Here is an 18,260-nt window from a genome sequence, read left to right as displayed (position 1 = left end):
ACAGACACGATATCAGGAAGCCCCTAACTTTATTTCGCCACTTACAAGTTTACCACTTAAGCGGCGAGGCGCGTGCGCCGCTGACTCGACCGCTCGACCGTACGACGGTCCTCCGGTGCCGATCTTATCCCGTAAGCATGGCGGCGCTGGCTCGGTTATGAATGCGAAGTGACCCCCGGAGACCGGCGTGCGACGCGTGACTAACGCGCCAGACCAGCCGTCCCGGGCAACTCTGACCAACGCCTTCGGGTCGTTACTTTTCCTCGGTCGAAAACTGAACCGCTATATCAGGATCCCGAGCTCGAAGCGTCGAAAGTCTCGTCCATCGAGCGAACCAAGGGACGGAGAGATCCGAAAGTTTCGCGCGGAGGTGAAAAAGTAGGCAACGACACTCGGAAGGGTTCCCGCAACTTTGCTCCCGCCCCGCCGCTCGAGATAAAAGTATTCGCGACGCCGCGCCGCGCGGTGCGAACGGCCGAAATTTCAAACAGGTTTCCAGTTTCGACAGGAAAGCACGAGAAACGGTAACGATACGGACGCTCCGCCGCGTTTCGCGAGCGCGCTCTCGATAAGTTCCTGATCAATGAATCCGCGGAGGCGAAGTTTCGCGAGGTGTCGCGCTGAATAGAGCCGACGCATCGAAAAAATAGAACCCCGCCGAGTCACCGCCGCGACATTTATCACCGGCGCCTACGAGATCGCGACTCCGGGCAATTCACGCGAGCGAACGAAACTTGTCCCGGGTATCTCGGCCGATATCGAGGCGGATAAACGGCTTCGCTTACCGAAACGTGCCCCGCGGAAAAGATAAATCGTTCGAGATTAACCGATTAAGAAGCCTCGCCGTTGATCCATCGAAACGGCGGAGGAACGGTGTCTCCGGCGATTTCACGGCTACGCCGCTCGGCTATCATTTATAACGACTTCTCCCGGGTCTGCTGACTCGCCACGGTTTTATTAACCCTTCCAGACTGGAGCGTTCAAAGATGGCGGATATTGCGCTCCTCGGATCACCGCGACCGCCCGTGGCATCCCGTTTCGGAGCTGCTCTTAATTAATCTCCGAATAATCCGCGATTTCGAAAGACGCTCGTTCGAGGAGCAAAGCTCGCCCCCAGTCGATCCTTGTTTCCGATTCGGTCGAGAGACGATCGGTCGATGGTTCGCGGACGGGATTCCCGGCGAGAGGAACGAGGACCGAGCGACGAGAATGCGACGGAATGGAATGACGAGGGCGGGGGGAACGGCGTCGTAGCGTTAATTAGCAGGGTGTAATGCCGACCGACGTACGTGACCACGCGTGTACGGTATGCGAGCCGAAACACGATATTTCCGATGCCGAGGTCACGTAGCCGGTTGTAATCATCTTACGCCTTAAGGAGCGGCGTCGCGGCGCTGCGGCCATACGTGCGCGGCAACATGTTAGAGGTCGAAGCAGACGCGTGAGCGGAATCGCGCGATGCGTGCCGCGGGGACGCGCACGTCGACGCCGTGTCACCGGCCGCGTATGCCTCCGCAGCCGAGCGGAAACTTTTAAATGGAATTTCGTGTCGGCGCTCGCGTGGACCGACCGATCAGACGTCGCGCACCGAGGCTTTCGAGAAAATAGTTTCGAAAGTTCGTTTAACGGCTTCGTGGGACTCGCGGCCGGAGACTTTCGAGACACGTGAATAATAGCTACGCCTCGCGACATCTTTTTTCCGATCGAACGAACCGGCGCGCGCGTGCCACGCGTTTTCCGGCAGCGCAACGAGAGCGGTCGTTTTCGAGTGGGAGAGCAGGAGAAAGACGTCCGAAACATCGTTACGATCGACCGTTTGACATTTCGCGAAATTTCATCAAGCGGTAGCGGAGTTATAGATTTTTGTGCGGCGCGTGGAGTGTACAGATATTAGACTTTCGGATGAGCGCGTACGACGACGCTTTATACCGCTCCCGGTCTGCAACCGCAGACACCGTTTTCGTTCCATTCGAAACGATTCAGCGACTCGGAACGCGGTAATATTTCCCCGGGTCCGATCGCCGCTACAACTAATCCCGGATTTCAATCTGTTGAAGCCGTCTGCAGAGACAACAGGCAGCGCCCTAAAGAAAAGCATTTAGTTGCAAATTCTCGGGACCGAGTTTAATAAACTTTTTTCGTTGCTCCCGGTCGCATGAGGGAACCAGCTCCCAGCTAGGTCGTATCAAGGGACGAGGGAGCGTGAGGCGAATCGCGAGCGCGCGTGAGATGCTTTCCACTATGCACACGGGGTGTTCTGAAAATTCGCCGCTACACCTGCGCCCGCTCCGTAACTCGCTGCCAGCGTCGTAAATCGTCCGAAGAACGTTTTGTAAACTATTCACCGGACGGGAGAGCGATCTTGTTATTTACCTCGCGCCGTACGCGTAATCATTTTTTCAGTTCCGCGTTCGAGCGGGTAAACGTTCGGGGAAATTCGCCGGCTCGACGGGTTCGGATCGCCGACGATAAGTTCCACCGATAAGAGACGAGCGATAATCGGCGAGTGCGTGCTCGGGAATTTCGGGAGGACTTTTCACGGTGCATCCGGCGAGCGTCGCTCCCGCCGTTAACTCGTCTCTCGTTGTTTTAGTTTCCGTGCGGCGCAACCATGCGCGCTCGGCGTCCGCGCGGAGAAACGAGCGAAGAGGCGAGCGGAACCCGGCCGCGACGCGAGGCAACTAAAATTTCAAAGGAGGACAGGAAATTAGGTTCACCTTTCATATCGATGTTAATTTCAGATTTCAAGCGTTTCTCGGTCGAAACGTGGCCGGGCCGCGTCGTGAATTTATTTCGCGCATCTTCCCGACCGCCGCGCCGCGGCAACGTTTTTTCCCCCGCGCGAACGTTTCGTTTAATTCTCTCCCGTTCGGCCGGCGAACGGTCCGACCGGAAATAACGAATGTTCCCCGGGAATGTTTCTGACGAATCGGAATTCGGAGCGAACCCGATGACTCGCGGCTGCCCGCGGAGCGGCGAAACGCGAACGATCGTTGCCCCGGCGCTCCTTGGAAAGTTTGATTTCCGTTATGCGCGAAACTCCGGCTCGTAAGTTGCAGATCGGAACGCGTGCCGCAAACCTAAAGCCGATTACTAAAATAACACTTCGCCGGTTCGGAGGCGGCCGCCGGGGAAGACCGGGCTCGCGAGATCCACTTTGCCAAGCTAATTTGCGGTGGCGCATCGCCGCGATATCTATCGCTGTTAAAAATTTTTCGAGCAACGTCGGCCGCAAAGTTTCCGGGCGAGCGGCGAGTCTCCGCGAATCGAAGCACGCGCGCGGCCGCCTATTACGATATAAATAACGACGTTATCTCGCGGGGAAATCGTATAACGCGGGGACGTCGTGCCTCGTTTTCCGGAACGTCGTAAACCATCGTCGATTTGCCGGCATTTCACCGGCGAATTTCATTTATTCGCGGGCACCGTGTTTCTCCGCGAGCTCGGATCTCGGGGAACGCGAACGACGACGTTCCAGTTTCGCGGATGGAAATAAAGCTTCCGCCGGGAGGTTCGCGTCGCGGAGGAGACCGCGTAGTTGGATTTCCGTTGCGCCCCGTTATTTCGTTACCCCCCGATCGAAAAGTCTCGGCGTCGACTGCGAACGGATCCTTCCGCGAGCGAGCGAAACCGCGATTTGAACCGGTAACGACGCATCGGAGCCTCGCGGTAACGACGATTCCCTCTTCCCCGTCGTTCCCCGTCCCCGGCGGTCTTCTTTAATATTCCCGCATCGGCGCGAATTACGCGCGTCCGCTAAACGTCCGATCGATTCCGCAAAGTTCCGAGGGTGTCGGGACCCGGAGGACTCTCGGACAACGGAGGGCCGGGTATAATCCGAGGCGGCGCGTTCGTCGCGAGGCGAAAGCGCGATCGAGTCGCCGCCTCGACGAGACCGGCGCCAACCGAATAAATATTTGATTAATCCTGACAGGAGCGATTCCGCGGGACGATAAACGCTCGGGGCCCGAGTCCCGCGGGGCGCGGTTGCCGCGGCTCGAACGGCGAACGATACCAAAGCGGATTATCGAAACGGCGCTCCGAGGCGGAGGAAAAGTCTCGACGTTCTTACCCAGATTCGCGGAGCTTTAAATTCTCACGGCTCGAATCCTTGCCGGAACTTTTCTCCGAGACTTCGGCGTCGCGGGCCGAGGCGGGGCGAATCGGAGCGGGTGTTTTCTGCATCGTGCTACGGTCGAGGAGCAGATCAATCGTTTTCAAGATTCACTCGTCGTCTCCGAATATCGTTGATCGACGCTTTCCCGCGCGCGAAGAACCGATCGTTTCGATGCTAGGACGGGAGTGGAAGACGAGTGAAAGTTGCGATCGATAGTCGAATAACGAAAACGATTATCTTCCTCGGTGGTGGCAGGATTTGGGGGACACCCCGTATAAGTTCGACTCTGGGTTGCATCTCTCTGGTTGCTGCCGGTCCGTCGCGTTCAAAGTCGCAAGCTGTTACACCGCGCGTCGCGACGCGGGGCAGAGCGGCGAGGGGCGGAGAGGACAGAGAGGCGCGGAGCTGCGCCCAGCTGTCCCTGTCCCTCTCGGGAGAGCACCACTGCTATTCAGCCATTCGCTTTCCCGTTTCGAGCCCCGTCGAACGCGCAGAAACGTTCGATGGCGCGGAGAGCGGACTCGCCGCCGCGCCGACTAAGCTGCGATAATTCCATTTCCACGAACCGGCGCGAATTCGAACTTTAATTAATCGAATTCGCGGCCGTGTCCCCGAGACCCTCCGCCTCGACGCGTCGCCACCCGGCATCCCCTCCTCCCGGGACAGGTTTCGATCCCGGAAATTAGTAAGATCGCAGATGCGGAATTACTCGGCTGCGACGCGGACGCACACGCGTGCAGGTTGCGCGCGGAACGCGCTCACGCGTCAGCTTCCTCGGACGTTTCGGCCGTTGCACGGCTCCGCGAGAAGCGGCTGACCGTGGAACGGAAGGGATGAAACGCTTAGCGAATTGCAACCATCGCCGGTCAATCCTCTTATCGCCCATGGGCTATTTCGGCTTTGCTCGCTGCATAGATGTTACAATGAAATGAAAGAGAAGCGAGGATTTATCTTTATCTTTAGAGAAGTTAAGATCTTGAAGGACCATGGGATATCGCGGGGTACCGAGAGGAATCGTCGTGCCGGAGAAGCGACTCGGATGTTTTCGCGAGAACGCGCGTCCAGGGTAGCCTTAATCGTTCGTTAGGCCGGCGTTCGAACGGTCCGTCGCGGGCGGAAATAAAAAGAAGGCTCGTGTCGTACAAGTTGTACCAGCCCCTCTCCCCCGCGGTCCCTTCACGACAAAGACAGCTACGATGATAAAAATCTTTTTGCGTCTGCATAATATCATAATAACTATGTAAATCAGGGCGGCGTACCAGCCCACAAACACAATCGGGCATTCGTATGCTAAATCCCCATTCTACCTCGGCCGCCCCGTCCTCCATTTCACTTTGCTAGGCACCATGTATACGTATATACGTATATAGGTCTATATAGTATGTACACCTGGTTACCCAACTCCGATAACGAGTTCAGTCCTCGAAAAAAAGGACCGCTTCTCCGCCGACTCTTCAAGCATTATCCGTCCGAGCTTCGAGGTCGTCTAACAAATCATCCCTCGCAAAAAGTCGTCCGCGAGCCGCGATAGTTGCGCGCGAGCGCCGTCATCCCCGTGCCGCGTCGCGGCGGAGCGCGAGATCGCCTCGGAATTCCGAGAGGGAAAGAACCGGATCCGCCTTAACCGTTTTTAACCGCGTAAATTCGCGAACGCCGCGAGAAAACCGATGAAAATGAATCCGAAAGGTAAACGAAACTTCGAATTCGGCACGTTTCTCGTACTTTCCGTCGGTTATGAATCGCGTTTGCCTCGAAGGGCGGATGAGGGGAAAAGAAACGGGAACGATCCCGTCGGATCCGAGAATTCTCGGAACCTAAGAAGACTTTAATAAGGCCTCGAAAGAATTGCTCGAGGATAGCCGGCGCTCCGTCGCTCGGAACGGTCGGTGGGCAACTTTCCCTCGATAAACTCGGGCTGAAACGATATCTCGTTCGTTAGTTCGCCCGTTCCTCGGGAAAGGCGATTCTTTCGAGGAGTTGCGTCCTCGTTCGCGGCCGTATCGCGGTACATACGCGCTGTCGGCTCGTCGGTCTCGTAGCGGGCGTACCGATAATCGAGTCCCGCGACGGAACGAAGCTCGAGCTCTAGGTACCACGAATTCCCACGCGATAAGGCCAAGTCGGCCGACTGCCGGCAAGCTGGGAGAAAGCTGGGAGAGAGCCGGGAAGGCTGGGAAGGCTGGGAAAGCTGGGAAAACCTGGAAGCATTCCTTTGGGAAGTCCTGCCGCGTCCTCTCCGCAGTCCCGATTTAACGGCTTCGGATTTCCATCTGTTTAGTCCTTTGAAGGAATCCCGGGAGCGACAAGCGTTCTCGGTCAAAAGATGAGCTGAAACGGGTGCATTGCTCTGTCTGGTTAGGGCTTCGACGGGGATCGCGTCGATGGAAAATGGAAGCAAATACCAGCTTCGAAATCGCTGCTGTTCGCTGATGAGAATGTTGCTCGCAAACACAGTTTTCTCGGCGCAAAGTCTCGAAAGACGTTTCGCGAAGCGGAATCGAAAGGTTATCGAGTATCGAGAGTCCTCGTTAACGCGACGACAATACGATCGCCTCTCGACTATGTAATTCCGACGATAATGGAAAACTGTACGTCTCCGTGTATCGTATCAACTCGGTAACGGTAGCCCGAGTCGACTATTAAGGCTGAAGAGCCAGGGTAACTGAGATTTTCCTTAAACGAGAGTTTAACAAAGTTCCGTGTTATTACGATAGAACAGAGAGAGAGAGAGAGAGAGAGAGAGAGGGAACTTTCGAGATAAGAGGGAACACAGAAGGAAGCTTGACTTTCGAGGGAGGGAAACTTCTTCCCCCGAAAGCGCAAACGTTTCCCCGTTCCTTTTTCGCGCAACGCTCGGCAAATTTTTCCACCGACGAGCGTATTAATTCGCGAAAGAAACAACGGCCGAACAGAGAAAATTCGAATCGCGTCCGCGATTCGGCTCCGCGCCTCTTCGCCTCTCGGCATCTTGGCCTGTTGGTCGGCCGCCGCCTCGCAGACGCGCCGCGCGGCCCGTCGTCTCCAAGATATTTAAGTTTCATCGGGAAAGTTTCGCGAGACGCTGCATTTATTAAATCCCCCGGCATATTTGACGAGCAAATCCGTGAATTAACGTGTCAGTGCCGTCGACGAGTTCCCTCTCCGGCCCTCCTTGTCCCTCCCCGCAGGCCACGGAACGGCAAAACAAAAAGACCACCCCGCCGGGGCCGTTTTCATTCATTTATTAAAGGAACGATATTACCTTTCGCGCGAGTTGGCTCGACCGAGGAAAGCGGGGCTGACGCGGAAGGTAACGGAAGAAGGGCCGGTGACCGCGACGGTCCTCGATGCGTTCCGCTCGAATGAAAGATTGCGAATTATATCCGAGGAGAGGAATCCCGCGAGCGCGCGAGAGCGCGACAACGCGGCCGCGGTCGACGTTTTAATTAATTCGCCGCGGATCGGTCCGATGGATCGCACGAATTCGCGACGAGACTTTTATCGCAATTCACCGTGAAATTCGATGAATTTAATTACAGGTGTACGCGTGCACGGTCGCGCCGATAATGTTTAACGTACGTCGATACCGCGAGAAGTAGGAAACGGACGCGGACGCACCGTGAAATGGGTCAACGCGCGGCAACGAATAATAAGAGGTATCACCGCGAGCGCGCAATTATGTAACCATTACGATTAATAAATGCCGCGCGGGTTTCGCAAAAGTGCAGGCACCATCTGCGAGCCGCGTTTAAAGTCTCGTTCGACCTCGTTGTCGGCCGCTGCGACGCGCTTAGGACGCTTATTAAATTCATTAGAGGCGCGCCACCGTGGTCGATCGGCCGTCCCTCCCTTTGTTCGGAACTCGATTGCGACGTGCCCGTTCGCTCGATCGTTTGCGAAACACCGAGGCGTCGCGGAGACGCACTGTTGCTCGGCAACCTTCGGCCCCGAGACCGCCAAGTTCGAGGGTGCGCCGACGCTTTGACGATCCGCGCGACCTTCCGCTCGGCGTCTCCGCGATCGGTTGCGGTCGACGTCTCGGTCTTCCCCGGAATTCCCTCCGAGCTGCACCCAGTTGCATGCACCTGTAGTGTAGTCTCGACATTCTTGCGATAATGATCGCTCGCCGCGTTTAAACTACAAATTCCGTTCTCTTTGTCGTCCGAGGGTTTCCGTGCGACATCGGTAACGCGAGTTTACGCGCGTCCGAGGTAAGAGAAACGCGGAGGTCCCGCTCTCGCCTTGGAAAAGTTGCTCATATTTTCGCTCCGGCGCGCCCGTACCGGCCATTTCTCAGGCTGTCTCTGCACCGGGAAACGATTACACTGTATCTCGCGCCGGGCGTCGCGGCGCTGCGCGAAATAACAGAGTAATTTGTCGAACGTACGGCCAGCGAAACGTATCGCCGCTTCCTGATATGTATTTTTATGAAACGTGCGCGAGCCGAACGAGAGGTAGCCCGAGAACATCTGGCCGGCCCCACGATTCTTTATTCGTGTTAACCGACGTGCCGACACCTCCGCCGACGCGTAAAAATGCCCTCTTTCTCTAAACGCGTCGCCGCGCGTCGCCGCGCGTCGCCTCGCTGCCGATTGCCGTCCGATCCCGTCCGTGAGATCTTCGAAAAATACGTCGAACGATATTTTATCCCGTCGCTGGAGACGCTCCTCGTCCGTTCCCCCGCGCTGGCCGATCCGACGCGATGCGATTTGATTCGCGACCTCGTATTTCTAGATCGAAATATTTCATATCTCATATCTCGTTTGATTTATTATACGGACACGGATCCTTCAACGCAAAAAGAACGAGGAGCCTCTGGCGCAATTAATCGACGTCGTCCACCTTGTAACTACGAAGGACAAGAGCGATACACCGACGTAGTTGGGAACGATTATCAAAGAGATACGGAGAGATACGAGAGAAATTTCGGGACTGCCGATAGCCGATTTGCGAGCATTACCGTCGGCGTCTCGCTTCCGTTCTCCCGTTATTCGCGACGATCGATTGGATCGCGTTCGCCGCGAGCCGCTACACTCGTGCTCGGAAAAATATGAAAACAGCCGTCCGAGCGACTATGTCGTCCGTGGAATTGAGTTGCGTTGATCCGGTCCCGCGATACGAGACCGTCGACTCGGCGCTCTCGAAGCGGCACACTCGAGCGCGCTGGAGCGCACTTCGTCATTTCGAAGAGCGTAATAATACCGGGAAGACGGTCGCGAAAAATATTTTCGACGAGACGCCGCGCGAGAGAGCCCGCTCGAGAATATACGGGAGGAGGTCGTTCCCGTTGACGGGCGGTTGGTGAAAATTCGAGCGCAGACGGTCCGAAACGGAACGACTTTCTGCTCCTAATCGGCGTCCCTCGGATCGCATCCGCCGACCTTGCGGATCGGCCGCCTCCCACTCGAGCCGGAGCCGGGATGCTGCTGGCCTAAACTGTACACCGCAGGAGATTGAATTATTTTTCTCTCTCGGAATAATTCCGCCATAAAATGAAGGCGCCGGCATGGCAGCGAGCGGGCGCGGCCGGCGGGTGTAGGCGCGCCGAAACCTCCGGCTCCGGCTTGAACTCCGGATCCGAATCCGGGGGAAACGAAACGAAACGATCCGGCGGCCCTCCGTCCCCCACCCCGGTTCTTTCGCGTACTTTCCGGCTCCCTCTTTTCTCCGGTTTCCTCTCCGGTTTCCTCGGCGTTTTCTTCTACCTCGTCCGTTCCGTTCGCAGTTCGCAGTTCGCCACGGGCACTCGGCCTCGTCGCCTGCACGGCACTTTCCTCCGCGCGCTTCCTTATATTACATTCCAGATCCACGGCCGCGCGGAGGACGACGCTGCGACCTGAAAATGCCTTCCCTCTCCTGTTTCTGTCAGTGAATATCTTATCATAATAGCGCGGCGGTGCTGTTTTCCCAGGTCCGCCGGAGCCGAAGTTCGGCCGCGGCCGCGTTCGCCGCATCCGCCACCCCGTCTACCCGAATAACAAATCCCTCCGCCGAATGTTCGCGCTCTCTCGAGCTTTCTCGAGCAGCCGCCACTCCCGTGCTGTCTGGCCGGGGCGTTGAAAAAATCTGACGAACTTCGGCCGCACGCCGCGCTCGTCGACCGGACGCGGAATCCTTGCGGGGCCGGCTCGAACGATCGTTTCCGTTCGCGGCGTTGAACCGTGCTAACAAAGCGAACGGAGTATCGACGCTGCGCAAACACGCGATTCCATTCGGCAACGATAAGCGAAAGAGTCGGTCCGGCCGCTTTATCGCTCCGTTGTTGCAGCGTCCGAGGCCAAGCGCAATTATCCCGAGGCTTTGCCTTCGCGTTATCTAAACAACGCGCGTACTAATAGGACGAAACAGACGGATTTTTTATTTCGTCGGTTCGTCGCGGATTTTCGGATCTTCGGATCTTCGGGTCCTCTTTTCGCGTGACCGCGCGCCTCGGGGTAGCTGGCCAACGGCTGGAAACTCGGCTTTTTTTCCGTTGGACGCGCAGAACGCGGCGACCGATCGGATGCGACCGGGCGCCGGTCTTCCGGTCGCACCCCGGTGTCCGCGAGTCCGCGCCGCTGCTCTATTTCGAAACTTTCACTCGGCGAGCGCGCCATGTGGCCGCCTCCGATAGCATCGAGTTCATTTTCGCCGAACGGTGTCCCCTATCTAACCGATCGTCCTCACTCCAGGCGACGATATCGAGAATCGCCTTTTTTTCGACCCTCCTTTCTCCCCGTGTCCCGGCTCCGCCCGCAGCGCTTCCACCTCGGAATATTCCAACTTTTTCCGTACGTTTTCGGGAAAAGTTTTCCCCCGGGGAGTTACGCACGGAACTCGAAACTACGGGAATACTTTGGAATTTGCGCGATCGTCTTGACCAACGGGCTCCCCCGATTTCTCGTCGAGCGAACTGCGCGCTACCGGCGCGTTTCCGTCTCTGTGTCTGTCGGAACTGGAAGATTCATCGTGAGATCCTCGGCTATCGGTTACCGAATTCGAAAAAGTAGTTGAGCGGTGTTAGCAAAGTCCAATTCCGAGACGAGGTATCTCCCGTTCGTTCCGAACGCGGCAAACGACGGAACTTCCTATTAGCGTCGGACGCGTGCATCTAACGTACGCGCCAGACGCTCGTGTAAACACCGACGCGATAGAGAAGCGCGCTTCTGTTTTCCTATAAGCGAATTTCAAGCGGCACCTTCTCGTCAGACGACTCTCCGGCTCGACGGCAGCCCGGATGGAGGCGCACCGTGATCGCTTTTGTCGTGAAACGCGTGAAAGGTGTCTGCAAAAGTTCACTTGGCTCCCAGGAGGGCCAGATAATAAGAGAAACGATTGCTTCTTCCCTTCCTCGCAGAGACGGGCTCCCTCGTTAATCGCTTCGAATATTTTCGTTTCCCCGAGAGAATCGTACGTTATTCCGGGATGCATCGTAGATCCACGAAAATCCGCCGGGAGGAGAAGAACGAGCCGCCGAACGGACAGCCGGCCGCGCGACGTCTTTGGCCATTAACCGGTGACAGTGAACGCGTCAACTAGGAAATTGAAACTATGCCTCACCGGTGATCGCTCGATATTATATGCGCCAACGAGCTGTTAATCGCTGTCATTGCGCCGTCACGTACGCTTTAACGAGGGCAACGAATCACGCGTATCGAATCCGCACCCGTTGTAAACGATGCGAGATATTTTTCACGGAAAATATACGGTGGCGCCACGCGCCCGCGATATTCCCATATTTCGTTCATAAATCTGCGGTCTGCACGGTAGAGACGCGCTCGATGGAAACTCTCGAAAGGAACTTCGCGCTCGCCGGCTGGAACCACGGTGTACTGATCGAGATCGCGCCTTTTTCCAGATCTGCCGGGCTTCGTGAAGCCGATCGGTAATGTGACCGCAGCCATCGGCAAGGAGGCCATTCTGCTGTGCACCATTAGGAATCTCGGCAATTACAAGGTAAGAGATTTCGCTGGTGCGTACTCGAGTTCACGCGCCGAACCCCGAGGAAAATTCGACGCAACGAACGGGCGGCGCGGTCGCGTGCGCCTCGCGCCTTTTTGCACGCGCTTATTCCTGTTCGCCTGTTTCCATTTAACCCGAAGCGACGGTGCTCCGTCCGTCCCCCCGTTCCGTCGGCGTCGGCGTCGCCACCGCCAACGCCACCGCTGTCGCTGTCGCGCCCGGACTAACTTTCCAACAGTTTTCCATGGCCCGAAAGGCCATCGTATTCATTCACCGGGTGGAAATAAACCGAAACTTTGTCCGTCTGGCGAGGATTCCGTCGGACACGGGAAAGCTTCTCGGAAGTTCTCGACGGAAACACAATTCATTAAGCTCCGCGCCGGGTAACGAGACGAAATTAAATGCCGTTCCGCCGCGAGTGATTAACTCGTTTGCGCGGCCGAACAAACGTCGCGCGCGTATTTGTTTACCAGCTGGTTTTCGTCCTGGGCGAAACTTTCGATTCCGAGCGAATTAACCCGGCCGTTCTTCCGTGGAATTCGCTGCGACTCGGCTATCGCGATATTCCGTCCCCGGCGAGTTTAATCTTCGCGACAGCCGCCCCGGCGAAACCGTGTTCCACGGCCGCACCTCCGCGAGCCGTCCGCGGCTGCCTCGACGTATCCGCTTCTCGTCCGAGTAGCGCCGCGCTCAACTTTTCGAATCGATTGTTTATGAAACGCGACGGCGTTCCCGAGAATCTGTAACGCCCGCGGCAGAGAGATAAATATCAGCGGTTGCCGGAGGAATTTTTACATCGTCGCGTATCGAGAAATCCCCGCGCCCCCGTCGCGCGCGGTTCGAGCGAGGCTCCCAGCGTTTTCCGCCCTTATCGGATCTTGCGCGTAGCCGGGAATTATTTCGGGCCGCGCCGCGTCGGAGCTCGTTTCTATCGCGATTCTTTCGATTCGTTGGCTCGCGCCGACGCGGCTTCCGATCTCGAGAAACACTCGGAGCCGCGGGTGCAGGGAACAGCGAGGGCCGCCGGGAAAAAAGACTACTCGAGGAGAGGAAAGTTCTCTCTCGGTACTTCGACACCGGTTTCCGCTTTTTGCGCGGCAACAACGGCAAAACACGTGGCGAACCCTTCGGAAGTTTATCTAACCGAACGTCGACGGCAACTGTACCGAGGAGATCCACCGAGAACTCGAAACGCCAAGGAATTAATCGTCGCGCGTCGGGGAGAAGTAACGTCCAACGATCGGAGTTGATTCGTCTCGGGGAATAAAACGCGTCGCTCTCGGAGCGTCGCGAGGAACAAAGGGGAGAGAAGGAAGCGACGATAGAGGATCGTCGAACGATCAACTCGCGAGCAAGAGTTCCCGTGCGGCTGGCTGCCGCGGGCCGTGTCACCGGCGAACCCGAAGTCGCGTCGCTTTTGGGCGGACTTTATTAACCGTTATCCAGGGCTGTCGGTCGGTTCGTAACTTTTTCGAATCGGTGCGCGAGACAGCGAACCGAGCCGACAGGCGGCATCGACCGGCTCGAAAATTTCGGTGGTGTACATCGGCGACGTTATAAATACTGGACATCGCGTCGGACGCAGAGCAGACTGAAAAACACCGTTTCGAATCGGCGCGCAATCGTTCCGCGGGCGCAATTTGTTTTGCACGAACACGCCCGCGTAGGCAAACGTCTGCCGATCGAACCGTCGAACGTTTTTTTGCCGCGGGATATTAAACTTTCTCGTGAGCCGATTTTGTCGGGATCCGAGCACGGCCGGATTCGGCTGGTAACGGATATCCGGATATCCGAACAATCGACCAATTAGAAATTAAAGGCGTTTCGCGGAACGGCTCGCCGCACGGTGACGCGACGGCGCGACGGCGCGACGGGGCGCAGCGGACGGGAGCGAGATACGTGTGTCGCGTCGCGGTGGATTCGTCGACGCGCGATCGAACGCTCGTCGAAACGCATTTATATTTGCAGGCGCGACGGTCCGCTACGCGCGCCGCTGCCCGTCTCGTTTTGTATTATTTTTCGCGTGGCGCTTTTAACCGCGTCCGTAGCGCGACGCTACACCGCGAGGGAATAATACTCGATAACCGCAGATTTGTATTCACGCGGATCCATTCTACGGAACTACCGTGCTGGAACCGTGACCGCGCTACCTTCGATCAAACGAGCGAGCGCTGTTTGCCCTTTAACCCGTTCCCCGCGGCTACGGTCGCGATGCCATTTCGAAACAGCGTCGATTCCTGGTTACGGGCCAGTTACCACCTCTGTTTCGCGTCGCGTCGCGCCGGGACACCGTCGTCGCGGTCCGTTCCACGGCTTTCAATTAGAAAAAGTTCGCTCGATCGTTGTCGCGCGTTCGATTCGAGAGCAACCGCGAACGACGTCGAAGCTACGCGGCCAGGCGGATTTTTATTCGGGCTCGCGCCGGTTTCGTTACCGAGACCCCCTTTGTTCGGCTTCCGGTGCGTGATTTCGGCAGGCGTTTCCCGTTGCCACTCAAAACTGCACGGAGCCGCTTGGTCGGCAGCGCGGAACGAAATAATTAAAGGGATCTGGAGAATTGTTTTCTCGCGCCGGGAAACAAGGAGAAACGGAGCCGATCCCTTGCCGAGCAACGTCGAGCGACGTCGGGTCACGTCGAGCGGAGGAACTGCAACGATACAGCTGCATAAACTAATTCGTTCGATAAAATTGTTAACGGTTTCATTGTTACGGTATATGGCGCACAGGTTCTCAAGAGAAAGTTGCTTCGCTTTCGTCTCGAAGAGTTTAGCTTCACCGAGTCTTTTCGAGTCGTTTCAATTTCGCACTTTAATTTGTGCGTTCCGCGACGCGGGCACGCCTGTCTCGCTTCCCGAGGTAAGAAAAATCAGCCGGCGTCGCGTCGCTCAACGTCGGATCGACAAAGCGGGCAATCTTTCGCGACGGTTTCCCTTTCCGCGCGAGTTCACCGTGCAGGTACGCGTCTAGTCGCAGTTGCCTCGCGGAAATCCAATTTGCGGGAATTCTCGTAACTCGGTCCGAGCGACGCGTCGCCGTTGATCAAAAGTTGGCGCGCCGCGTCGCGTCGACTCGCCTCGAGTCGAGTCGAGTCGAGTCGAGTCGGCGTGCCGGCGCGCGTTCTCCGTCGTGAGATGGAATTTCGCGGCGCGCGAAACTCCTTTGACCCATTGTTGTGCTAACACGCGCGAACTTAAAGCGTCTCTATTTTCCACGCGAAACGTTTCCTCCGGCGTTCCTCTGTTCCCGGCTGGCAGGATTCCTCTTTTAAAATCGCAGTTAACCGTTTACGAACGCGTGGCGGCCGGGTTCGCCGTGGGCGGAGCGTTTCAGGAAATTTCGGCAACAGTTTTTCCGGAACGCCGCGCGCCGCGGAGGAAATTGAAAAGCTCGAACGGCTCGACCGGAAAGATTCCGAGGAGAACGCGAGACGCGAGTGGCCCGAGCCGCGCGGCGTTCATCGGCCAAGATAAAGGCGACCAAGGAACCCGGAGATTTTACATTCGCGTTTCGCAACGCGAGGAAAAATCGGCGAGACGCGACCGCTGAAATCGGGAGAGCTCCGTTCCAGTTGGCTCCGTCCACTCCTGGATTCCTCTCGCCGGACTTTTGTTCCCGTGTTTTCTTATCGGTGGTCCTGTAGTCGCTCCGGCCGATTTTCCTAAAGCTTCGCTTCGTTCCGCATCCGCGAGAGAGAAAGGGACCGGGAGGGGAACGGGAGCGGAGGAAGCGGTTCCGACGTGGCCGCGGGAGCTTTTAGTATACGCCGCACCTTTCCGAGCAAGTGAAACGAGACAAGTCGGCGAGACGCAGGCAACGCCAATCCTTTCTTCCCCTCTTTATTCCGGCTTTCTCAAAGCTGGATCAAGCTTTAAAAAATATGGGAAGGGACGTTTCCTGTGAAGATCGGGGCGAGACGTCGCGAGGATACCGATCGACGATACCGAACGGGCTGTTTGCACCGCCGCCACCACCACCACCGAGAAAATCGGAACCAGCAAGCGGCTTCAAAGCGATTCTCTTGTGCTCGACGCTTTGACTCTGTTCGTGAAAGACGTCTGGAAAGAGTAGAAGATTTATGGCTTCTGAAACTCCATCGGACGTGTTTAGATGGAGTTGCCCGTCGCGCGAATTCATTAAAAGATTCGAAGCAAGCCACCCTCTCCCTGGCCTGCGTCGCTGGAAAAACGTTGCGCAACGTTTCCCCGGCCTCCTCCTCCTGGAATCATCGAGAAACGAACGCCGGGAACGCGGCGGGATCGTCGATAACCGTACGTGTGCCCTGTATCCGTTGCGAGTCGCTGGATATTTCTCGGTTGCTTGATTTTTCCTCGGTATCGACGGCGATAAAGGCGGTAAAGCAAACGCGGAAACCGAAAGGGAAGTAAACGTATCGATATGCGTGTATGATAGAAAGGGGAGGGTCGAAGGTAGCCGTTTCGACGGCGCGATAGTAATCGCAATCGTTCCCATACCCTTATTTATGGCCGACCGGACCTTCCGCTAAAGGTTTGCGCATAAATATCTCGTAACACCGGACAAATACGAAATACGAAAGGAGGATTCGAGCCTCTCCCCGGGAGAAACAAATTTCATCGTCGCGGAACGGGCTTCGAGAACAACGATCGACGACCGTCGAGGATCGCCGGGAAAGGGGTCGCGGAATTCTCGGTCGTTTTTACGCGAAAGGGTTCCCGTCGGCGATTCATCTTCGGAGTTAACGACTCAAGTTTCCCGGAAACGTACGAACCGCCCGTTCGATCATCGGACACTCCTGGAAGCGCGGTGACACGGACGATGCGCGAAAAATAAATTAGCGCGCGAAACTCGTGACGCTCGGCCGAGCCGCGTCGCGCCTACAAAATGGCGAGTCGCCGGTAACAGAGCGTTCCTAATGACGTAACGTCACGACGCGTCGTTCGTCCAATTTCCGTGACGAAACGGCCGACGGGGATTTCGATGACGATCGATCTTCGGAGAGATTGACGGCACGCTCGTCGCGGGTTACATAAAATAAATGATCGGCCGGAGGAGGGTGGACGTCGGATTTCTACGGTTCCTGTTGTCCGATCGCCGCAATTCCTCCGAAGACGACCGCCCGGAACAAGCAAAGTTTAATTACCCCGGCAGGGTCGTTTCTTCGCAACGAATTTCTCGCGCTATCGAAGAACGATCAACTTTGTTCCCTTTCATCGGTGAACACCGAAAAACTTTCGCTTCGATAATTGTATCCTTCTGGTCGGCTCCGAGAGTTTCCTCTCGGTCGCCGCGGGGACGCGGATTATCGTTCGGACGGCTCGGTAAAATCGAGTAGCCGTTGATCTTTCCCCGTTCCGTATTAATTCGAACGCGCTCGATCGCGCGTCGCTTATTCTTTCGCGACAGAAGCGAAGCGGACTCTCGCGTTACGGTGTTATCCAGTTACAAAGGTTCCCAAGGAATCCGGAAACGGCGGTGATCATCGGCCGAACGTCGAGATATTCGAGCGCGTCGCGATCGGAGCACGGCGCCCCCCCCCCCTCGATCCGCTCCGCGTTTCCCGCTCGGATTCGCTTATGCCTTTCCATTCGCGACGTTCCGTCGCTGATTAACACCGGATAGCTCCCGCCTCTCCGGGACTTTGGCAACTCCGTTCCAGCCCGGCCGTCCCGCTCGCTCGCTCGTTCGCTCTCCCGAGCTTCCCGTCGAGCATCGATGAACCGGAGTATTTTCGGGTATGGAGTCGCTGCCAGGCCGCCGATCGAGGGTGTGGGGACCAGAATAGGAAAGTACAGGGGGCTGATGTCGAGAGAGGATTCGCCGTTGGGGCACGGCGGCGGGGGAGGGGCTAGTGGATCGGAGACGACGGGTGTGAGTTGGCCGGAGTGGTGTTTCCCCGGGGTAAGCACGAGCATATACTTGCCCGGGGCTTATTCAGACAAATCGGTGATTGCTGCGGAGGCGAGCGAAAGGGTAGCTCGCCACACCACCGAGAGACCGCGCCGCGATGCCCCGCCGGAGCAACGAAGACAGAGCTTTTAGCCCGAAATCCGTGATGGAGATGGAGGCGAAAAGAGGACGAGAAAGATGGACGGATATAGATAGCATGGAACCGGAGACGGGACGAGAATGCGGCGGCGGCGGCGGCGGCGGCGCTACCAGTGGCGGCGGAGGGGCGGGATGCGAGTTTTCCGAGAGCGAACGAAGAGAGAGAGGCCGAGAGAGAAGAGAAACCGCGGCTGGAGGG

At 56.9% G+C, this 18,260-nt stretch overlaps 1 protein-coding gene and 1 long non-coding RNA gene across 3 annotated transcripts in view; one reads left to right on the top strand and one right to left on the bottom strand.

Annotated features, from left to right (window-relative positions):
- The window catches only part of LOC116430058 (lachesin), a 54,215-nt gene that overhangs the window by 25,648 nt on the left and 10,307 nt on the right, over positions 1-18,260 (top strand). For both annotated transcript variants that reach the window (XM_076368763.1, XM_076368762.1), the window contains exon 3: positions 11,934-12,031. In XM_076368763.1, coding sequence (XP_076224878.1) covers positions 11,934-12,031 — 98 coding nt within the window. The remainder of the gene's footprint in view (positions 1-11,933; positions 12,032-18,260) is intronic.
- LOC143174658 (uncharacterized) overlaps positions 1-18,260 on the bottom strand; it is a 70,885-nt gene that overhangs the window by 43,192 nt on the left and 9,433 nt on the right. The gene's annotated exons all lie outside the window — the stretch shown is intronic.

The sequence above is a fragment of the Nomia melanderi genome, chromosome 6 (assembly GCF_051020985.1).
Source record: "Nomia melanderi isolate GNS246 chromosome 6, iyNomMela1, whole genome shotgun sequence".
In the NCBI taxonomy this organism is placed as follows: domain Eukaryota; kingdom Metazoa; phylum Arthropoda; class Insecta; order Hymenoptera; family Halictidae; genus Nomia; species Nomia melanderi.
Note: the sequence above shows the minus strand (reverse complement) of the source record. Positions and strands in the feature narration are given on the sequence as shown.